At 47.0% G+C, this 15,974-nt stretch overlaps 3 protein-coding genes across 4 annotated transcripts in view; 2 read left to right on the forward strand and 1 right to left on the reverse strand.

Annotated features, from left to right (window-relative positions):
- Positions 1 to 2,007: 2,007 nt before the first annotated feature.
- On the forward strand, positions 2,008 to 7,403 carry lyve1b (lymphatic vessel endothelial hyaluronic receptor 1b). The gene is made up of 6 exons (XM_080475839.1): positions 2,008 to 2,141; positions 4,645 to 4,813; positions 5,093 to 5,232; positions 5,382 to 5,753; positions 6,084 to 6,162; positions 6,280 to 7,403. Exons 1-6 carry the CDS (start codon positions 2,057 to 2,059, stop codon positions 6,470 to 6,472), a joined length of 1,038 nt encoding a protein of 345 aa, XP_080331965.1. The 5' UTR covers positions 2,008 to 2,056; the 3' UTR covers positions 6,473 to 7,403.
- A 1,200-nt stretch (positions 7,404 to 8,603) lies between these two features.
- On the forward strand, positions 8,604 to 14,568 carry rlig1 (RNA 5'-phosphate and 3'-OH ligase 1). Of its 2 annotated transcripts, XR_013935790.1 has the most exons (8): positions 8,607 to 8,841; positions 10,150 to 10,267; positions 10,844 to 10,939; positions 11,014 to 11,130; positions 12,288 to 12,485; positions 13,058 to 13,227; positions 13,570 to 13,869; positions 13,955 to 14,319. XR_013935790.1 is itself a non-coding variant. In XM_080475221.1 (7 exons), exons 1-7 carry the CDS (start codon positions 8,752 to 8,754, stop codon positions 14,138 to 14,140), a joined length of 975 nt encoding a protein of 324 aa, XP_080331347.1. In that variant the 5' UTR covers positions 8,604 to 8,751; the 3' UTR covers positions 14,141 to 14,568. The 2 variants fall into 2 exon arrangements, 1 of the variants encoding a protein (XP_080331347.1); XM_080475221.1 differs by lacking the exon at positions 13,570 to 13,869 and having other exon boundaries at positions 8,604 to 8,841; positions 13,955 to 14,568.
- The window catches only part of cep290 (centrosomal protein 290), a 56,049-nt gene continuing 54,421 nt past the window's right edge, over positions 14,347 to 15,974 (reverse strand). Inside the window, exons 50-52 of the mRNA XM_080475222.1 lie at positions 15,810 to 15,871; positions 15,084 to 15,178; positions 14,347 to 14,979 (exon numbers count right to left, since the gene is read on the reverse strand). Of these exons, the coding sequence (XP_080331348.1) occupies positions 14,735 to 14,979; positions 15,084 to 15,178; positions 15,810 to 15,871 (402 nt within the window). The 3' untranslated portion in view covers positions 14,347 to 14,734. The remainder of the gene's footprint in view (positions 14,980 to 15,083; positions 15,179 to 15,809; positions 15,872 to 15,974) is intronic.

Genomic DNA, 15,974 nt, shown 5'->3' on the forward strand with positions numbered 1-15,974 from the left:
TGCAACTTTATCGATGCAAACTGCTGATAAACCCAAAAGAAGGAGGAGAAGAACTATAAAACTACCAAGTCCCAGGAGATTATGGACTGAGGGTCACTGAGAGTCCATCGACTGGCACATGTGCAAGATGTGCAGAGTTTAGCATTTAAACCAGTTCCCCAATTAAATGTGGTTAATAAGACTCATTTGTCTTTAGTCTTTTTCAGTTCAGAGAGGTGAATTATACTAATCTCATCTTGTAGCCTTTAAATATTACAAAAAGAAATAATCACGGGGGAAATAACTGCTTTGTTTTCTTTATGATCCCATATGAAACTGTGGTACCGCTCACAATGATGCTCTTGGGTTGTGATGAAGGAGTGTGACCCGGTGCAGTCGAACATCTCCTGCTGTGCTCCTCACACTGAACAAGTCAACAGATGAAAGACGCCGCCGCTCGCGGGCGGGTTTGGCTCTTTGATGTGTTCCGCGAGACGAGACGCTGTTTTCCTTCTGTGACGATGTGAGACAAAAGAGAAAAGTACCCAGCTGTGCTCATATAGTGAGGATTTGTATCTGCGCGTGGATAGTTTTATGTTTGTCTTTAGATTTGTGTGTGTGTGTGTGTGTGTGTGTGTGTGTGCGTGTGTGTGTGTGTGTGTTCTCAGATTAGTGCGTGGATCAATGTGTGACTCTAATCTACTGCTTTTGTGTGTATACAGTAGATTTGCAAACATTGATTGTCCAATAATATTTGTGTGCACACCTCGATTAGCGCAAACCTCCCTTTATATGCTAATTTAAATGTGTGTGTGTGTGTGTGTGTGTGTGTGTGTGTGTGTACGTGTGTACGTGTGTGTGTACACTAACAGGCTATCTGTATGTTTCAGCTCCTGTAATATATTTTGTGTGAGGGTGCCTGAATCTTTTGTGTACACTGATATATGTCAGTATTTAATTTGCATCGCCATGGCAACCTACTTGCGTCTGAGCCTCCAGCTCACATCTGAAGGAAAACGTGGGATGTAATTAGCTGTAATTCGATTATTGTGTGTATTTTGACGGGGCTGTGATTTTTCACGCCCTCGGTTTTGACTGTCAGGCATGGTCCAGTCAGACTGTGTGCTGTTTGCCCTCCTCTGCTTTCTCACCGTGGTACCACTGAGCAGTACGTCTGCACATCTTCAGGTAAACATGCATCATGACAAAATGTGATACGACGATCGTGTTCTTGCTCTGAAATCCGTTGGTCTGTTGAAACAGCCTCTTCAGCTTGTATGAAGCGTGTGTATTCATGGTCTCTGGTTAATTTCTCCACATATCGGTTCAGTGGTTAGCACTCACACCTCACAGCAAGGAGATGCCCTGTTTGATTCCGAGATTAGGGTTTGATTGCATGTCCTCCCTGTGCATGCGCAGGTTTTGTCCTCCCGCAAGTGCGAAAACAGGCGTTAGAGGTATTCAGTGAGTGTAGAGAGTGAAGTGTGTTTTCTGGAATGGGCTCCAGTAACCACGGTGACTCCAAGTTGATCAAACTTTCCACACCTACACACACATCAATATTGAATGATGGAGGCGCAGGAACGACACGGAGGAAGTTCCCTTTCCTCTCGGCCTGGGCGAGTGGCCACGGCCGAACGCGATGATGCTGACGCAGCAGAAAAACTGTTGAAAACAAGAGCGGAGTTGGCATGCAGCTTCCAGCGGCCTGCGGCACATCACCGCTGAGCCCCCCGTCACAACCTCGAGGCCTCACACTTCCTGTGAGAGCTGATTCAGCATCACCTGGAAAACCCTCAAGATGATGCAGATGTCACGATGTCACGATGTCACGATGTCACGATGTCACGACGTCGCGACGTCTCGACGATTCGGTCCGAGAGCCTGGACCCCGCGGATCAAACACTCTGACGTCCCTCCCTCTCCTGGGGAAGCGTTATCTCACAACAGGCCGGCCTGCAGATTTCACCCCACTTTTCCTGTTTCCTCTCCTCGTCCGCATCCCATTCTGTCCTGGTCTCAGTCTCTCGGTGCTGCGCTCCCACCCGCCTCACGTTCTCCGTGTTACACTCCAAACATGGTGAAGCTTTTCGCTTTTACCCCATTTTGGCTTCCGTGTTTGGCCGCAGTTCTGCTGACCTCCGCCTCCAGACTGACCGCAGGTAAGGCTCCTTTTCTGACAATCCGGCTCAATCAGCTTCTCTTTAATGCTCAGTGTGTTTGCTGCCGGTGAGAACCTTTTCTCGACGTGGTTCAATAAATCCAAACAGATTTTACTGCAATCGTTTGGTATCAGCGTCGTCCAATGGCACGTGTCTCCGTCTTGTTTTTGTCCCCCACGACACCAGGGAGTTCAACTCATGACTGCGTCACTTCGTACTAGGTAAATAACAATAACAGGGATCTGTAACTTTACGTTAGGGGTGTCAAACATCCGGCTCCAATCCGGCCGCCAAACCACCAAGCAAAGTGTGAAAACGTCAAAGAAAAGATTTTTTTTAAAAACAAATTTCTTAAGAGTGGACACAAGGCAACACCGAGGCCCGAGCGGAGCTGACGGCGATGCTGCCGTAAAAGTTGGCAAAGTCAAGAGTTTATAAAAACATGCATAATGCAACAGTTGTGGGGACTTTTCATTGTATTTTGCAACAGAAAGTCCCGTTAGAATTTACTTTATGTCGAGATTGTTGTCATTTTGCGTAGAAATTGTTTCGTTTTGTGAAAATATAGACATTCTCACACTGCATACTCGGTCCCACGACAACCTTTAAAGGTGAATGCGGCAGTCCAGCGCCGCCACCATCAGGTTCCCACACAGAGGCACACAGGCGGATGTTGACTTTTCAGTCCACATATTTTATGAAGTAAAAAAAACAAAAAAAAACGATGCCTGTGTTTCTCCCGCCTCACCTCTTGTGTCCGGGCGGCTCCTCCTTTATGGGCAGAGAGGTGCTTAATTGATCTCCCACATTGAAATTCAAAGGTTATTATAGGTTCTAGGTTCTAGGTTACGGTATGACACTATTTCACTGGTCCGACCAACTCCAGATAGAATTAGGCCGAATGTGCCCGATTCACTAAAATCTTATGGCCATCCCTCCTCCAGCGGTTTCATACAAGCAGAATAGATCTGGAGAATGCTCGGCCTGAATTGCAGTGAAAATACTGAAATCCATTGTCTGTGGACGTGATCCCCTGCACTCGAAAAAACGGTATAAACCTTAATAAAAGAAATCAGAAGGAAGGTCTAGAGAGGTCTGTCGAGGCATACGGAGGGTTAGGGTTTCGCCTCTGAAAGAATTAAAGATCCTTGAAGACTCTGTGAAACTAAAAAACAAAGTGTTTCAAAAACAAAAGTTTACTTCATCACATTCCACTTGAATTCTGATTATATAGGAAAGATAATGTTCTTAATGCTTCAAGCACCGACTATTTACGGAAGCTTAAAGCATTCACATACGCAGCAACAATTACCCGGTCTGGAAAAAAAAAAAAAAAGACATTTATATTTACAAAATTACACTCGTTTACTCAACGTTCCAAGTGAAAACACAGCCTCTTTACATTTTTGTTTCAGAAAAGTTTCACCGCAGCGGCAGAAATGCTGACAACGATGTAGTTTTCATGTTGGGCCACTGGCTGGCGCTGTTCTGCAGGGAACAGTATTTATTCTCATTGTCCAGCTCGTCACACATGAGCAGAACTATTTACTACGTGTGCAGAGGCTGTAACATGGTTCAGCAAAGTTGCAATTCCCCCCCCCCCCCCCCCCCCCCCCCAGTTTCCATGGAGACGGAGTTGGAGTATTTTCAAAAAGTTCCACATTGGGAGCTGTTTTCAAAAAGTAGTGTTTTCAGTGGCTCCGAGCAGCGTCGTCGTGTAGAAGAACCCCCAAAACACATCAAAAGGTTTTCATTTTCATTTGTCATATAAACGGGGCCTAAACACTCTTTTTCTAGTAATAGAAGCTCCGCCTTCTAAAAAAAAATCCTCCTTGTTTACCCCAGTGAGTCGTCGCTACAAAACGTTCACATTTTTCAATCAGAAAAATTCCCAACAAATTCCTGACATGATTTATTATTCGAATAAAAATACAATCTAATTTACAGCAAAAGTTCCCATGATAACTAATCACGTTGTTATTTTTCAGAACTGAAAAGATGAGTTTTCACAATAAAAAAAAAAAAAAAGTGATTTCTATTGATTAATGAAAAGTTTTCACAAACATTTGAATTCTATGAAATTATGAGAAAAGTTTACATCGTTTCAAACTCTTAAAATGAGTTCTTAAAAACGCTGATATGATTTCTTAATCAATAAAGAAAAGTTCGATACAAAAAAGATTACATAAACAAGAGAAGATCTCATGTTATTAAGAAAAAAAAAAGCCATAAATAATCCATAAATAACAAGATTATGTTTTACCCCAAACTCTTGTTTTGTTAAAATTGTTAAGAATCTTTTTCATCTGATGAGAAACCAAGTGGAGTTTCTTTTCTCCTGAACGTGCAACGTGTTCCAGAGTTCATTTTCACAGCTTTTAACTGACTTTAAATCACAATTGACGTGGTGCGATAACCCGGGTACTTCAAAACAAACTCTTTCCCTGAGTAAAACCCGACGTGAGCTTTTTAAAGACGCCCTTCAAACGTGTTTGCCTTTCAGCCGCCTCTCAGGGTCGCAGAGGAGCAGCGGGCGTCTTCATGGTCATCGAAGGAGGGACATACACCTTCAACTACAGCGTCGCCAGGGCAACGTGCCAGCGTCTGAACGTCACCATGGCAACGACACGTCAGATGGAGCGAGCGCTGCGGGAAGGCCTGGAGACGTGCAAGTAAGCCGCAAAAAGCTGCTGAGACGTCAAATATTGTGCAGGTGGTCTTTAAAGTCAAGACCATATTTGGTCATTTCCTCAATGATTCTAAAAGTTCGTGATGGTCATGAAAACACCACACGTTGAAACAGGCGTTGGTTGTGTAGGACCTTTTGTCACGGCATGACACTTCTGCTTTAATCCTCCATAGCGTTCTGGCCCTTTCACTTATTCATTTACTTATATTTCATCGATGCTAAAATATTTACAATCCGATGTCCCGTATCGCCGTTTGCACAGATTTGGATGGATAGATGAGCGGATCGCCGTCATCCCGCGTCTCACATCGGACGGAAAATGTGGGAAGGGTCAAACCGGGCTGGCGGCGTGGCATGCTTCGCTGGACACCAAGTTTGCCGTCTTCTGCTACAATGCGTCAGGTACGTTTTGTTTTTTTCCCGCCATTAAATTGAAAGTTTAAAAAAAAAACATTAGACGAACGCTTGACTTAAAGACAAAAACTGTCTCCGTGTCGACAAGTTCAACTCAGAGCAATAATGATCATCTTTTGTTTCCCCGGCGACCGAAGAACTGAACGGGACGGCGACCTCCCCAGCGGAGCCGCGACCGTCAACACCCTCCACCACGCCGATACTCCGAACCCAAACCCAGACACCCGTCACGCCTCCAGTCACGTCCGCACGCAGTCCGTCTTCAACCGGCGAGCCAGCTACGTCGCCCGAGCAGAAGCTGCCCACTTTGACCGTCACCGATCTGGTGAAGACGACACGTCCAACCAGGACCCCGCCGACCGCTCCTGCGACTCGTCACGGCGTCACGACCGAACCTCCAGTGGTCCGCTTTACCTTCTGGACCGCCGTCCATTCCTCCGGCGTCCTCAGTTCCTCTGAACCGGTGCCGACCCGATCCGTCATCATCCTTACGGAGAACTCACCCGGAGGTACGATCCGGTTTGGCTCCAGCGCTCCGCCAGCCTGAAGCAACGTTTTCACCCCACCTTCAATGCCTCAGCCGTTGCATTTGTTTTGTTTTTTTCTAGCTTCTTAAGGCCAAAAGAGCTTTTTTATTTGCCACAAAGGGTCACAGAGTTGTACATAGAGCATTTATGAAGTCTCAAAACCACAGTTTGAGGCATGTGATCGAATCTTTGTAGCCGTATTTAGCTGTTACCACTAAATAGAGTCTTTTAGAAGAAATCTAATTCCTTTGTCTTGGTTGCTTTTAGAATAATTACCACAAATCTAACTCAGCTTTTTACCGATGTTACCAGCTGGACCGACAGCGCTCATCATTCTGGGCGTCGTTGCGTTTCTTCTGATGGCGTCTGCAGCGGTTTGGTACCACAAACCGTGAGTCATCGCTTCAGACGGTTTATAATAGTCCATGTGTTTTTAAGAAGTGTATAAATTGTTTTGGAAAATGGGTTTTAAAGGCCGATTTTTGTCGTCACTGCGTGTTTTGAAAAGGAGCGCTGTCCGGTGTGGGTCCCAGCGGCTGCGACAGGACGACCCAGAGACGGAGATGTGGAAACACGGCGACAGCGAGATGGATCTACGCAATCAGCCGGAGGACGGGGAAGAGGAGGAACCCGAGAGGAAGTACTCCAGCGAGATCACGCTGTGCGTGAATCCCAGTATCAAAGCAAAGTCTTCAGAGTAGCAGGGGGACACGTCTGATTCCTTCCCTGCGACGGGCGGACGGATGAACAAGAAACATTCCCGTGGAGCGCGAGAGGACAACCGACATGCTGCCAACGCATGAAGATAGAGGGAAGTGTCACAGTGAATAGCCCCCCCCTTCGAGTTTAACCACACTCTGCCTTCTGCAGGAAGTCTTCATTGTTAATGAGTCGGTGATCAAACAGACAATAAGAGTTTGTGACAAATCACTGAATTCTGTTTCCTGATTGGATTGCTCTGCTTTACCTCCACTCTTTTATTCTTGTGACCTGGTTTAAATGTTTAAATAAAAAAAAAAACTAGAACTCGGTAGAGCGCGCACCTTCACCAACCTCACGTTTGTTAGTAACTGGGAGCGGCGTTAGCATTGCCAGCACGCTGTCCGTGAATCACCTCAGACAGCGGAGGTAAAGGCGGAGCTCCAAAAGTCACTCTGATCTCTGTGTGAAGGAACCATCGCAATGTCTCTTTGCACCACCGGCCGGTGGAGGCATCCAGCCATTGTTTTCTCCCTCTGTGCAACCGCTGCACGCCCCTAGTGGCTGCGCGGGTCATTGCAGTCGCTCGGTGTGCACGCTGCCCGGTGGACGCACCGAGCCACTGCATCGCCTGGCGCCCTCTAGCTGCCGTCACAGTCATTACGTTGACCCTCCGGTGTCTGCTTCCCCCTGGTGGACGTTCGAGATCATTTTACACACGCGCACACACACACACACACACACACACACACACACACACACACACACACACACACACACACACACACACACACACACTGTACATAGCATTTTCTGTTTAGTAGATTAGATCTCCGTGTAATATGACTTGATACTTAGATGTGTTGATTTATGAGATGATTTCAGAATCATTACTGAATTAATACATTTTTGTTAATAAACGCCTGGTAGCTGAATTGAACGATTCCTAGTGATTATTGTGTATTTATTGTTGACAATTCACTGGTTTGTAACAGTCTGTGCTCGGATCTCACACCTTCCCTTTTATTTAAGATTGCTATATTCCGCACAGAAAGTTCAACTAACTTAAATAAACCCCTTTTCAATGAGACTGATAGTTTGGCACTGAGCTATTTCCAGATCTGGGTGGTGCCTCTTTTATTATTAATGAATAAATAATGAGTTTATTCAAATTAATAATTTTAATTAATACATAATTTTTTGATAATTTATTAACTTTAAGCAATTATTCGATTACTTTAGGAGTTCCCAACTTGTTAATGCCTGACTTCATTAGATTATATGGTATTACCTCATTGGACAATATAACGGCGCTGTGATCACTCAGTTTCACTCTATTATTCCTCACTGTTCTTCTTTAACTTTATATTTTCCATCAGTTTGTTTTGAGGCTGTTTCCCCTGTGGGAATGCATTTTGTGTTGGAATATCAAATCATCACCGTGATGGCAGAGTAGATATTCGCTCTATAAATTCATGTTTCTTACAGTTATATCACAACCAGACGTGACAATTATTACCAACCTCATTATTACAGATCATGCCTCGTGGAGCTCAACAGACTTGGGAACAAGTCAAGAACTAGAACCAAAACATCCTTCATCCTTGTTCTAAACACTCCGTTGCCACTCCACTCAGAGTTCTCAATGTGGGCGGTACAATCTGCGCACCAATCAGGACGCCACAGCCAACTGGATCATCAGAGTCTCTGAAATCTTGTGTCCATCTCAGTTTTAAATCCAAAAGCAACAGCTTCTGAAGGGTCCATATAGAATAGGTCTTTATTTATTTATTCATTTTTAATGAAATAAGGACTATTGTAAGGTATCGCTATTTGCTTGTGTTTCATCATTTCAATGAGAAAAAAACCTTCTTAGCACATTGTTCCCTCTGGTTGGGGCAGAAACTGTAGAACATAATTAGTGAGTATAAAAAGTGAGTTCATTTATTGTTCAAATTGGAAGTTTTACCATTTACATCCATCATTTGCTCCTATGGGTAGTTAAAATATTCTTTAATGTAATATAACTGTAAAAAGAAAAAAAGAGACTTTTCACTGCCTGACTATATTGGCGCATTACTCGCAGTTGCCGCACGATGGCGGTAATGACTCGTGTTGGTCGCGCGTCGCACCAACACGGACCCGCAGAAGAAGAAAGCGGACGTCACGCTGTCTTCACATTTAACAGGAAAAAAGCAGCATTTCAGGTTAAAACAGCAGCGAGGGTGTGTTGAGGGGTCGCGAGGCTCCAGGCGGGTGTTCCCGGGCGGTGAGCGGTACAATGCGGCGGCTGGGCTCCGTGCAGCAGAAGGTTCCGTGTGTTTTCATCACAGGCGTGCGAGAGGAAGCGTCCAGAAAGAGAGACTGTCAGGTGAATACCAACACGGACTGTTTACACACACACACACACACACTTCTCTGTCTTCCCCTTCTTTAATATACAATCATTGGATTTAGAAGATCGCGCTGCAGTGCGCGTGCAGGTTTCTCTTTATGCCGCGTGACGCGTCTTGGGCCGTTCGTTCTCCACGACCACCTCAGAGAGCATCACTGCATCCTCACAGTGACCTGGTGATCACGGCCTGATTCCCCATTGAACGACACGTGATCTTCACGAACCTCAAGATTGACAACGATGACGTCATGGCCCTGAGCCAGGAGTGGAACTAGTCACTGGGTGGGGGGTCAGAGTTTGATCCATGCATGTGGACCAGGATCCATCCATCATCTATACAGTGCCACCCTGTGTAGGGTAGCGGGTTGCTGGAGCCAATCCCAGCGCACGATGGGCGAGGACAGGATTCACCCTGGACGGGCCGCCAGTCCATCACAGGACACAGACACATTCACACGTGGTTGATATTGAAGGTCGTCAGTAAACCTCACGTGCATGATTTCAGACTGTGCGAAGGAGCTGCTGTTCCCAGAGGAAACACACACACACACACACACACACACACACACACACACACACACACACACACACACACACACACACACACACACACACACACACACACACACACACACACACACGTGGGAAAAACATGCAAATTCCACCCAGATTGGTATTTTAACCCGCAGCAGTCTCCCTGTCACACCTGCTCCACCGTGTGTCATTCAATTTCAAGAGGACAACGAATATGAAAGATTATATTGGTGTAATATGGTTTGTCATTTGCTGCTTGGTTCTTTAATGTTGAGAATATATATATATATAGAGTTAGTGAGCTGACCTACAGGAAATCTAATGTGAATCTGCTCAGAAAACTTCACATCCCCTCTAAAAGCAACTGACGCTTTCTGGAAACGCTCGGGCTCCGTCCCGAGAAGACGGCGGAAACGCTGCTGCTGGCTGAGTAGATGAACAATAAGAAACATGGCCGCCTCCACAGTGTCCTGACACCCAGTCCAGATATCCTGTCTGTCCACACGATCGTCTGTGGACTCGCCGTTGTTATTGATTATAGCACACTGTTCTCTGCTGCATGTGCCTGGTTTTGTTATAAAAACAAACAGCGGCTCCCCCTAGTGGCCCAACATCATTTTTAAAATGTGTAAACTGGGCTTCAGTCTGTCTGTCGTGATGATGTGTCATTAAAGGATTTGACGCCCCCTGCGCTGCACAAGGCTCTGCCTCCTCCTGTAGAACTGACCGGTCCGTCTGTGTCTCCTGCAGCCCTTTCAGGTGGTTGCCACAGAATGTGTGAACCCCGTCGCTCTGGAGGCCAGCGTGGACTGTGCTCTGGCCACAGAGAAGGTGGACGGCACCTGCTGTTACGTCACAGCCTATAAAGGTGAGAGCGCCTCGGATGGAAGAACTCCTCGAACGATCTTTTTTCTCCCCGGGGTTCTCAAACTATCATTCCGTCCAAACGTCACTAGGAACACGGCGCAACACGAGGCTTCAGGGCTTGTAGTACATATGCCAGGCCTTTAGGGGCGCTGTGACTCACCAAATACAACCAAAACGCAGAATAAGACACGGAACACATAGAAATTTAGAAGTAGACTTCTATGTTCTTTAGGTCTATAGTCCTGCTCCTCCTCCGGCTCTCCTCAGTCTCTTCTGCAGCTCGACTGGAGCATTTAGTCCGCCGCCGTCGTCGTGGTTATTTGGTGACATTGCGAAACCGCCGTCGGGGGAGAGGGGTGGCGATTACGTCATCTTTTTTGATGGTCTTTGCCGTTCCACGCCTCACAAGCCGAGCTGTTAAAAAAAAACCCCAAAAAAACGTCTTTGGGCTTCTACGACGCCAGCCTCATGTGGACGATCGGCCAAAAGCGGTTGCGTTTACGTGAAGCGGCGTTCCCATGTGGACGGCCCCTCGGGCTCGTGAGCTTTGTGTTCACACTGGCTTTGCTGGTTTCAGGACAGCCGTACCTGTGGGCCCGACTGGACAGGAAACCCAACAAGCAGGCGGAGAAAAGGTTCAAGAAGCACCAGCATGCTCACAAGAGCAGCAAAGGTACCGTAAAGCTCCGCAGGGTTCGCCTTTCACCTCCTCCTCCCCGAAGTCATCCGGAATTCTCTCCCCGTCAGGTTTCACGTGGGACGTAGAGGAAGACTATAAAACGGTTCCGGACTCGTGGATCCCGGCTCACAGGGTCAAACGTCACAACGGACACCCGGCGCCGGACGAGCACGGACACATTCCAGGTCTGCTTCCTCACACGGCGCCACTTCGGAGGCTGAAAGGAGCGGCGCCCGAGCAAATCCTCCGTCCAGCCGGGAACCGAAATGATTGTTTTACTTCTAGGAACCGAGAACACGGTTCCAGTCAGTCTGGCATCGATTGACGATCCATCTTGAACTCGCTCGATCCTCCCGACTGCAACCTGAAAGAGCTTTATTAGCATTATTACAGCTTTTATTACAGCTTTAAAGATCTATTGTGTTCTGTTAGGTTCAGTTTATAATGTGTATAGTTTTTTTTAATAGAACTGAGGTTTGTGGAAAATTTTTAAAATCTGCTGTCGTGTTCTTCGGGGTGTGAAGTGAGTTATTCATGTCGATGGAAAATATTTTTTTTTAACCAAGGCTGCACAATATGTGACAAAAGACTGACGCAACCACAGTAGATTATGTTTTGATGCACTGAAATTGATAATATTTTAAATACGAATGTGACGGATGAACAGATCTTAGTGGAGTCACTGCCGAGTTCATTATTAGGAACAAGAATTCTTAAAATGCATAAGTCCTGTTGTTTTTGCAATATTCAACATCACAATCTAATGTGTGCAGCTTTACTTTGCACTCAGCTGTAATAGAAAGCAGCTTTATTCTTTTCCGACTCACCGTGATCGACTGGAACCAGTGTTTTTCTCTTTCTCGATCTATTTCTGCTTCTTCTTGTCTTTGGCATATAAAAGTGTTTTTTGAAAAGAAGCACTGACACTGAGATTATAGAGCATCTTCCTCCCAACTAATCGAGGGCCGGTTTCCATGGTAACAGAGTGACAAAGCAAAAAAACCAAAACTGTTACAACTTTTGAGAGGCGGTTCCCCAAGGTGGAACTTTTTGAAAACACTCGGGCTCTGTCGTCGTGTAAACAGGGGGAAAACGAGACAACAACAACGTTTGCCTCCTGGGACTTGGTAGTTTTATTTTGACAGTCACTATAACAACAATCCAACTTGGTCGTCTGTCAGTATGAATGTCTCTGCCCAATAGAACCGATACACGTTTCTAATCGTGAAAGACAAAAGTGAAGTGACTTTATTTTTTCAGCCAAATGATTTGACCTCCTGCATTTCCCGGGGAAGCGGGTGTAGCCGAGCGCTGACGGTGTTTGTCCCTGTGCCGCCTTCAGGCTGGGTTCCAGTGGAGAAGGACAACAAGCAGTACTGCTGGCACTCCTCCGTGGTGGATCACGAGCTCGGGGCGGCTCTCGTCCTCAGGCCCGGCTCAGACGGGGACGACGCGCTGGAAGTGGCGGCGGTGCCGCTGGAGCAGCTCCGGGAGCGAACGCTCGAGCTCGTCGGAACGAACGTCAACGGCAACCCTTACGGTAAAGCCGCTGTACCTCCCGCGTGTCTCACGGGCGGTATACGCTGATTCCTAGACCTGATCCTCAAATTGGTGACGTCGATATTAGTGACCGACGGTTGTTGTGGTTTTTAATGCAAACGTTTAGGGAAAATCCTCAAACATACTGGCTTTTCCAGGACAGGAAGTCAGGAGGCACAGCAGCAACTCTGTGTCCAGTTCTGACTTCTAAAAGGTTCTAAAGTCCTGATGGTTCCATTTCCGGGGTGGGACAGCTGAGGCCCGTGAGCCAGAATCCGGCCCGACAAACCGCCAAGCAAATTTCAAAGAAAACATTGATTTAAAATAAATAAAACTCTTTAAGTTTAGTGGACACAACACAACACCGAGACCCGAGCTGAGATATCTGTGATGCTGCCATGAAACATGGCAAACTGGCATTAGAGAAAAGAAATGGGATTAATAACAAGACTGACTCCACGTCACAAAATGTGGATTGTAAAGATGTTTTCAGTCGTTTCCTGCAGCAAACTGTCCCGAGGGTCCAGATCTGACGTTTGAGCCCGTGTACGTCCTCGTCTCTCCCACCGACAGGACTGGGGAGTAAGAAGCAGCCGTTCCACTGCCTGGTGCCACACGGGAGCGTCCGGGTCAGAAACCCGCCCCCGGTGGACTTCCAGCAGCTCCTCTCCTGGTTCCGGGAGAGTCCGGAGGGCCGGGTGGAGGGCATCGTCTGGCACTGCAACGACGGGACGCTTGTGAAGGTAAAGAGGGACGCTGAGTGCGTTGAGGTGACGGGTAGTTTAATGGCGTGAGTCAGGCGTGTACGTTGTGTCGTCACAGCACTGACGCAGAGGCTGGGTGGAGTTGGTTCGCGGCGACGCAGAACTTTTTTTTGTGTCGTTAAATTGAGCGTTCGGGCATTTTAGTCATATCGTATCGGTACTTGGAACTGCATTCATGTGTACATTTGTTACCATCTACATGCATTAAATATATTGTCATTATTTCTTTAACTGACGCTCCAGAGTATTTGCGCAGCCTGTTTGATTGGTCAGAAAAGTGAAGTGGGCGGGGCTAAGTGTCAAATGTGTTTCCACCTTTAGTTACACATTGTCGGAAGTTACCTTATCTGAGGTCTGATGCTGCTGAAACGTCCGAGAAGAAATCCCCGTGCATTGAAATAACTGGAAGAGGACAAACTGAGAATAAGTTGTGGGTGAAGCTCTTGGGCCTCGTGTTGCGTCCAGGGGGTCCGTTTACACAACGGTGCTCTGAGAACGCTCTGGTTCCGTCTCCATGGAAACTACGGAGTAGCTGTGCTCCACGGCCGTAGTAACTGGTTGTTCTGCTCCAGAGTGTCGTGACCCTCAGTCCAGCTCCTCCTGGGACTCCGGAGTTTCAAAGTTCAGTCGCCGTAATAACGATCCATCTTCTGTCTACGCAAACGTCCGTGTCCTCGCCAAATAGCTTGTTTTGTCTCTACGGCAGATCCATCGTCACCACCTGGGACTGCGCTGGCCGGACGGGGACACCAGCCTGGGCGCCACGCCGGTGGTCGTCCGCGTGGACGGGAGCCCCGACGCCTTCAACCACAGCAGGGACTTGTTCACGTCCCTCCTGGCGCTGAGCGGACGGCGCTTCAGCCGGCTGCAGGACATTTGCCTCGAGCCGTGAAGAGACGGCCTCTGTCCCCGGACCCTCGCGTCGTTAATTCCACACGAGTGACCAGAAAACTCATCCACCGTCGCACTTTATTTATTCCACACGTTGTCTTTACAATGAGCAGCTTAAGTCTTAAGCGTGGCTGTTAAGCAGATATGGTTCCCAGAATGAACAATAAATGATGGAAATGCAGTTTTTTTTTTGTTTTTTGTTTTTTTAAAGAGTTTATTGAAAAAGACCTAAAGTAGGAAACAAAGAGCTGCCTGAAATTCAAAACTAAACAGTAAACTTGAATTTTTTTTACTTTTGACGTGATTTAAAACAACTTCATACATGAGCAATGGTTCACTTTAAAAGCCACAGAAGTTGGTCATTTTTCCTTTTTCTATCATTTCTTTTTCAAAGTTTTATAAAAAAGAACACAAACTTGACATTGCCAGAACAAAAAAAAAAATCTATTTACAAACTGTACATCATTCACGGCTTACAAAGAAAAGTCCTAACATGGACTTTTATTTTGAAAGGGTCAGTTCTTGGCTCTTACCACGGGGACGTCACTTGAATGTTTGGGTGGTGTCCGGTCTTTGGTCTTGATTGACTGGCCGGTCAGCTGACGGAGACGCTGGGCAGCTCGGCCTTCACGCCGAACCGATGGCACACCCTCTTCAGCTCCTCCTCCAGCAGGATGTTCTTCTTCACCTCGAGGTTGTAGTTGTATTTCAGATCCTCGATCTCCTCGAAGAAGGTGGGGTCGAAGTTCTCCAGCTCTTTCTTCAGCCTCTGGACCTCGCCCTGCAGTTTGACCCCGTCGGCCTCGGCTTCCTGAAGCAGGGCTCTCAGTTTCCCGTCACCTGTGAGGGAGACAACTCCACTGAAACTGCCGTCCCTCCTCCTCCTCCTCCTCCTCCTCCTTCTTCTTCAGCTCCGTGGCGACGGAAGCGTCTGGACGTCTCACCGTGTTTAGAAGACGTCTCCCCGTATCGCTCGGCGTGCTCGTCCATCCTGCGCTTCAGCGCCGCGTTTGCCTCCTCCAGCTCGCTGTTGACCGACCTGGAGGGAAGCGGCAACATTTTTAGAGTGATGGTGGAGGAAACACGCTGCAGATTAAAGTTATCTCAAGAGTTCAGTCACATTTAAATTAAAATGGTTCAATGATTCAATGTGGTTAAAATAGTTAAAAACGCATGGAAGAGCTGAAACTAGTTTTTTTCTCTCTCCTATTCGAACTTTGCTTTCTTTCTCTCCCTCAGTTGCTCTTTTGATGTTCTTTCCCCCTCTATTCTCTCCCCTTCCTCCCTCTGTCTTGCTACCGCTATTCTCTTTCTCCCTCTATCCTCTTTTACTCTATTCTTTCTCCCTCTCTTTCCCTACGGTGGCCTGGAAGTGCAGAACATTTCAGAAAACACAGACAAAACCCCCCCTCTCTCTCACTCTCTATTCTCCCTCCCTCCCTCCCCCCCCCTCTCTCTTCTGACAGATTTGATCTGGTCACACCAGTTTCAGACCTCCACTCTACATGAATGCTACAAGCTCCTACAGCTCACTGACCCCTTGATCACTTTCCCCCCTAGATTTCTTGCAGTTTTGTCAATAAGCATCAGGAAAGAAGACCTGTATTCTCGTGTTGTCAATCAAATAGGAAAGCTGACTCTCCTGCTCCGCCGCAGCTGCTTTAAAATACCTGATGGCCTCAAACTCGTCGGTCTTTGCGGCGGCAGCAGGAAACCTCTTTAACACATCCACCTGGGAAACAAGGAAACGGGATTAATCAGCCTCGTCTGGACAAGAGGAGATATTGGTGATATTTTGGATTTGTTCAGTGCCCAGTTCGTCGTCGGCGTGGTGC

This window comes from Lipophrys pholis, assembly GCF_963383615.2.
Source record: "Lipophrys pholis genome assembly, chromosome: 11".
Taxonomy (NCBI): domain Eukaryota; kingdom Metazoa; phylum Chordata; class Actinopteri; order Blenniiformes; family Blenniidae; genus Lipophrys; species Lipophrys pholis.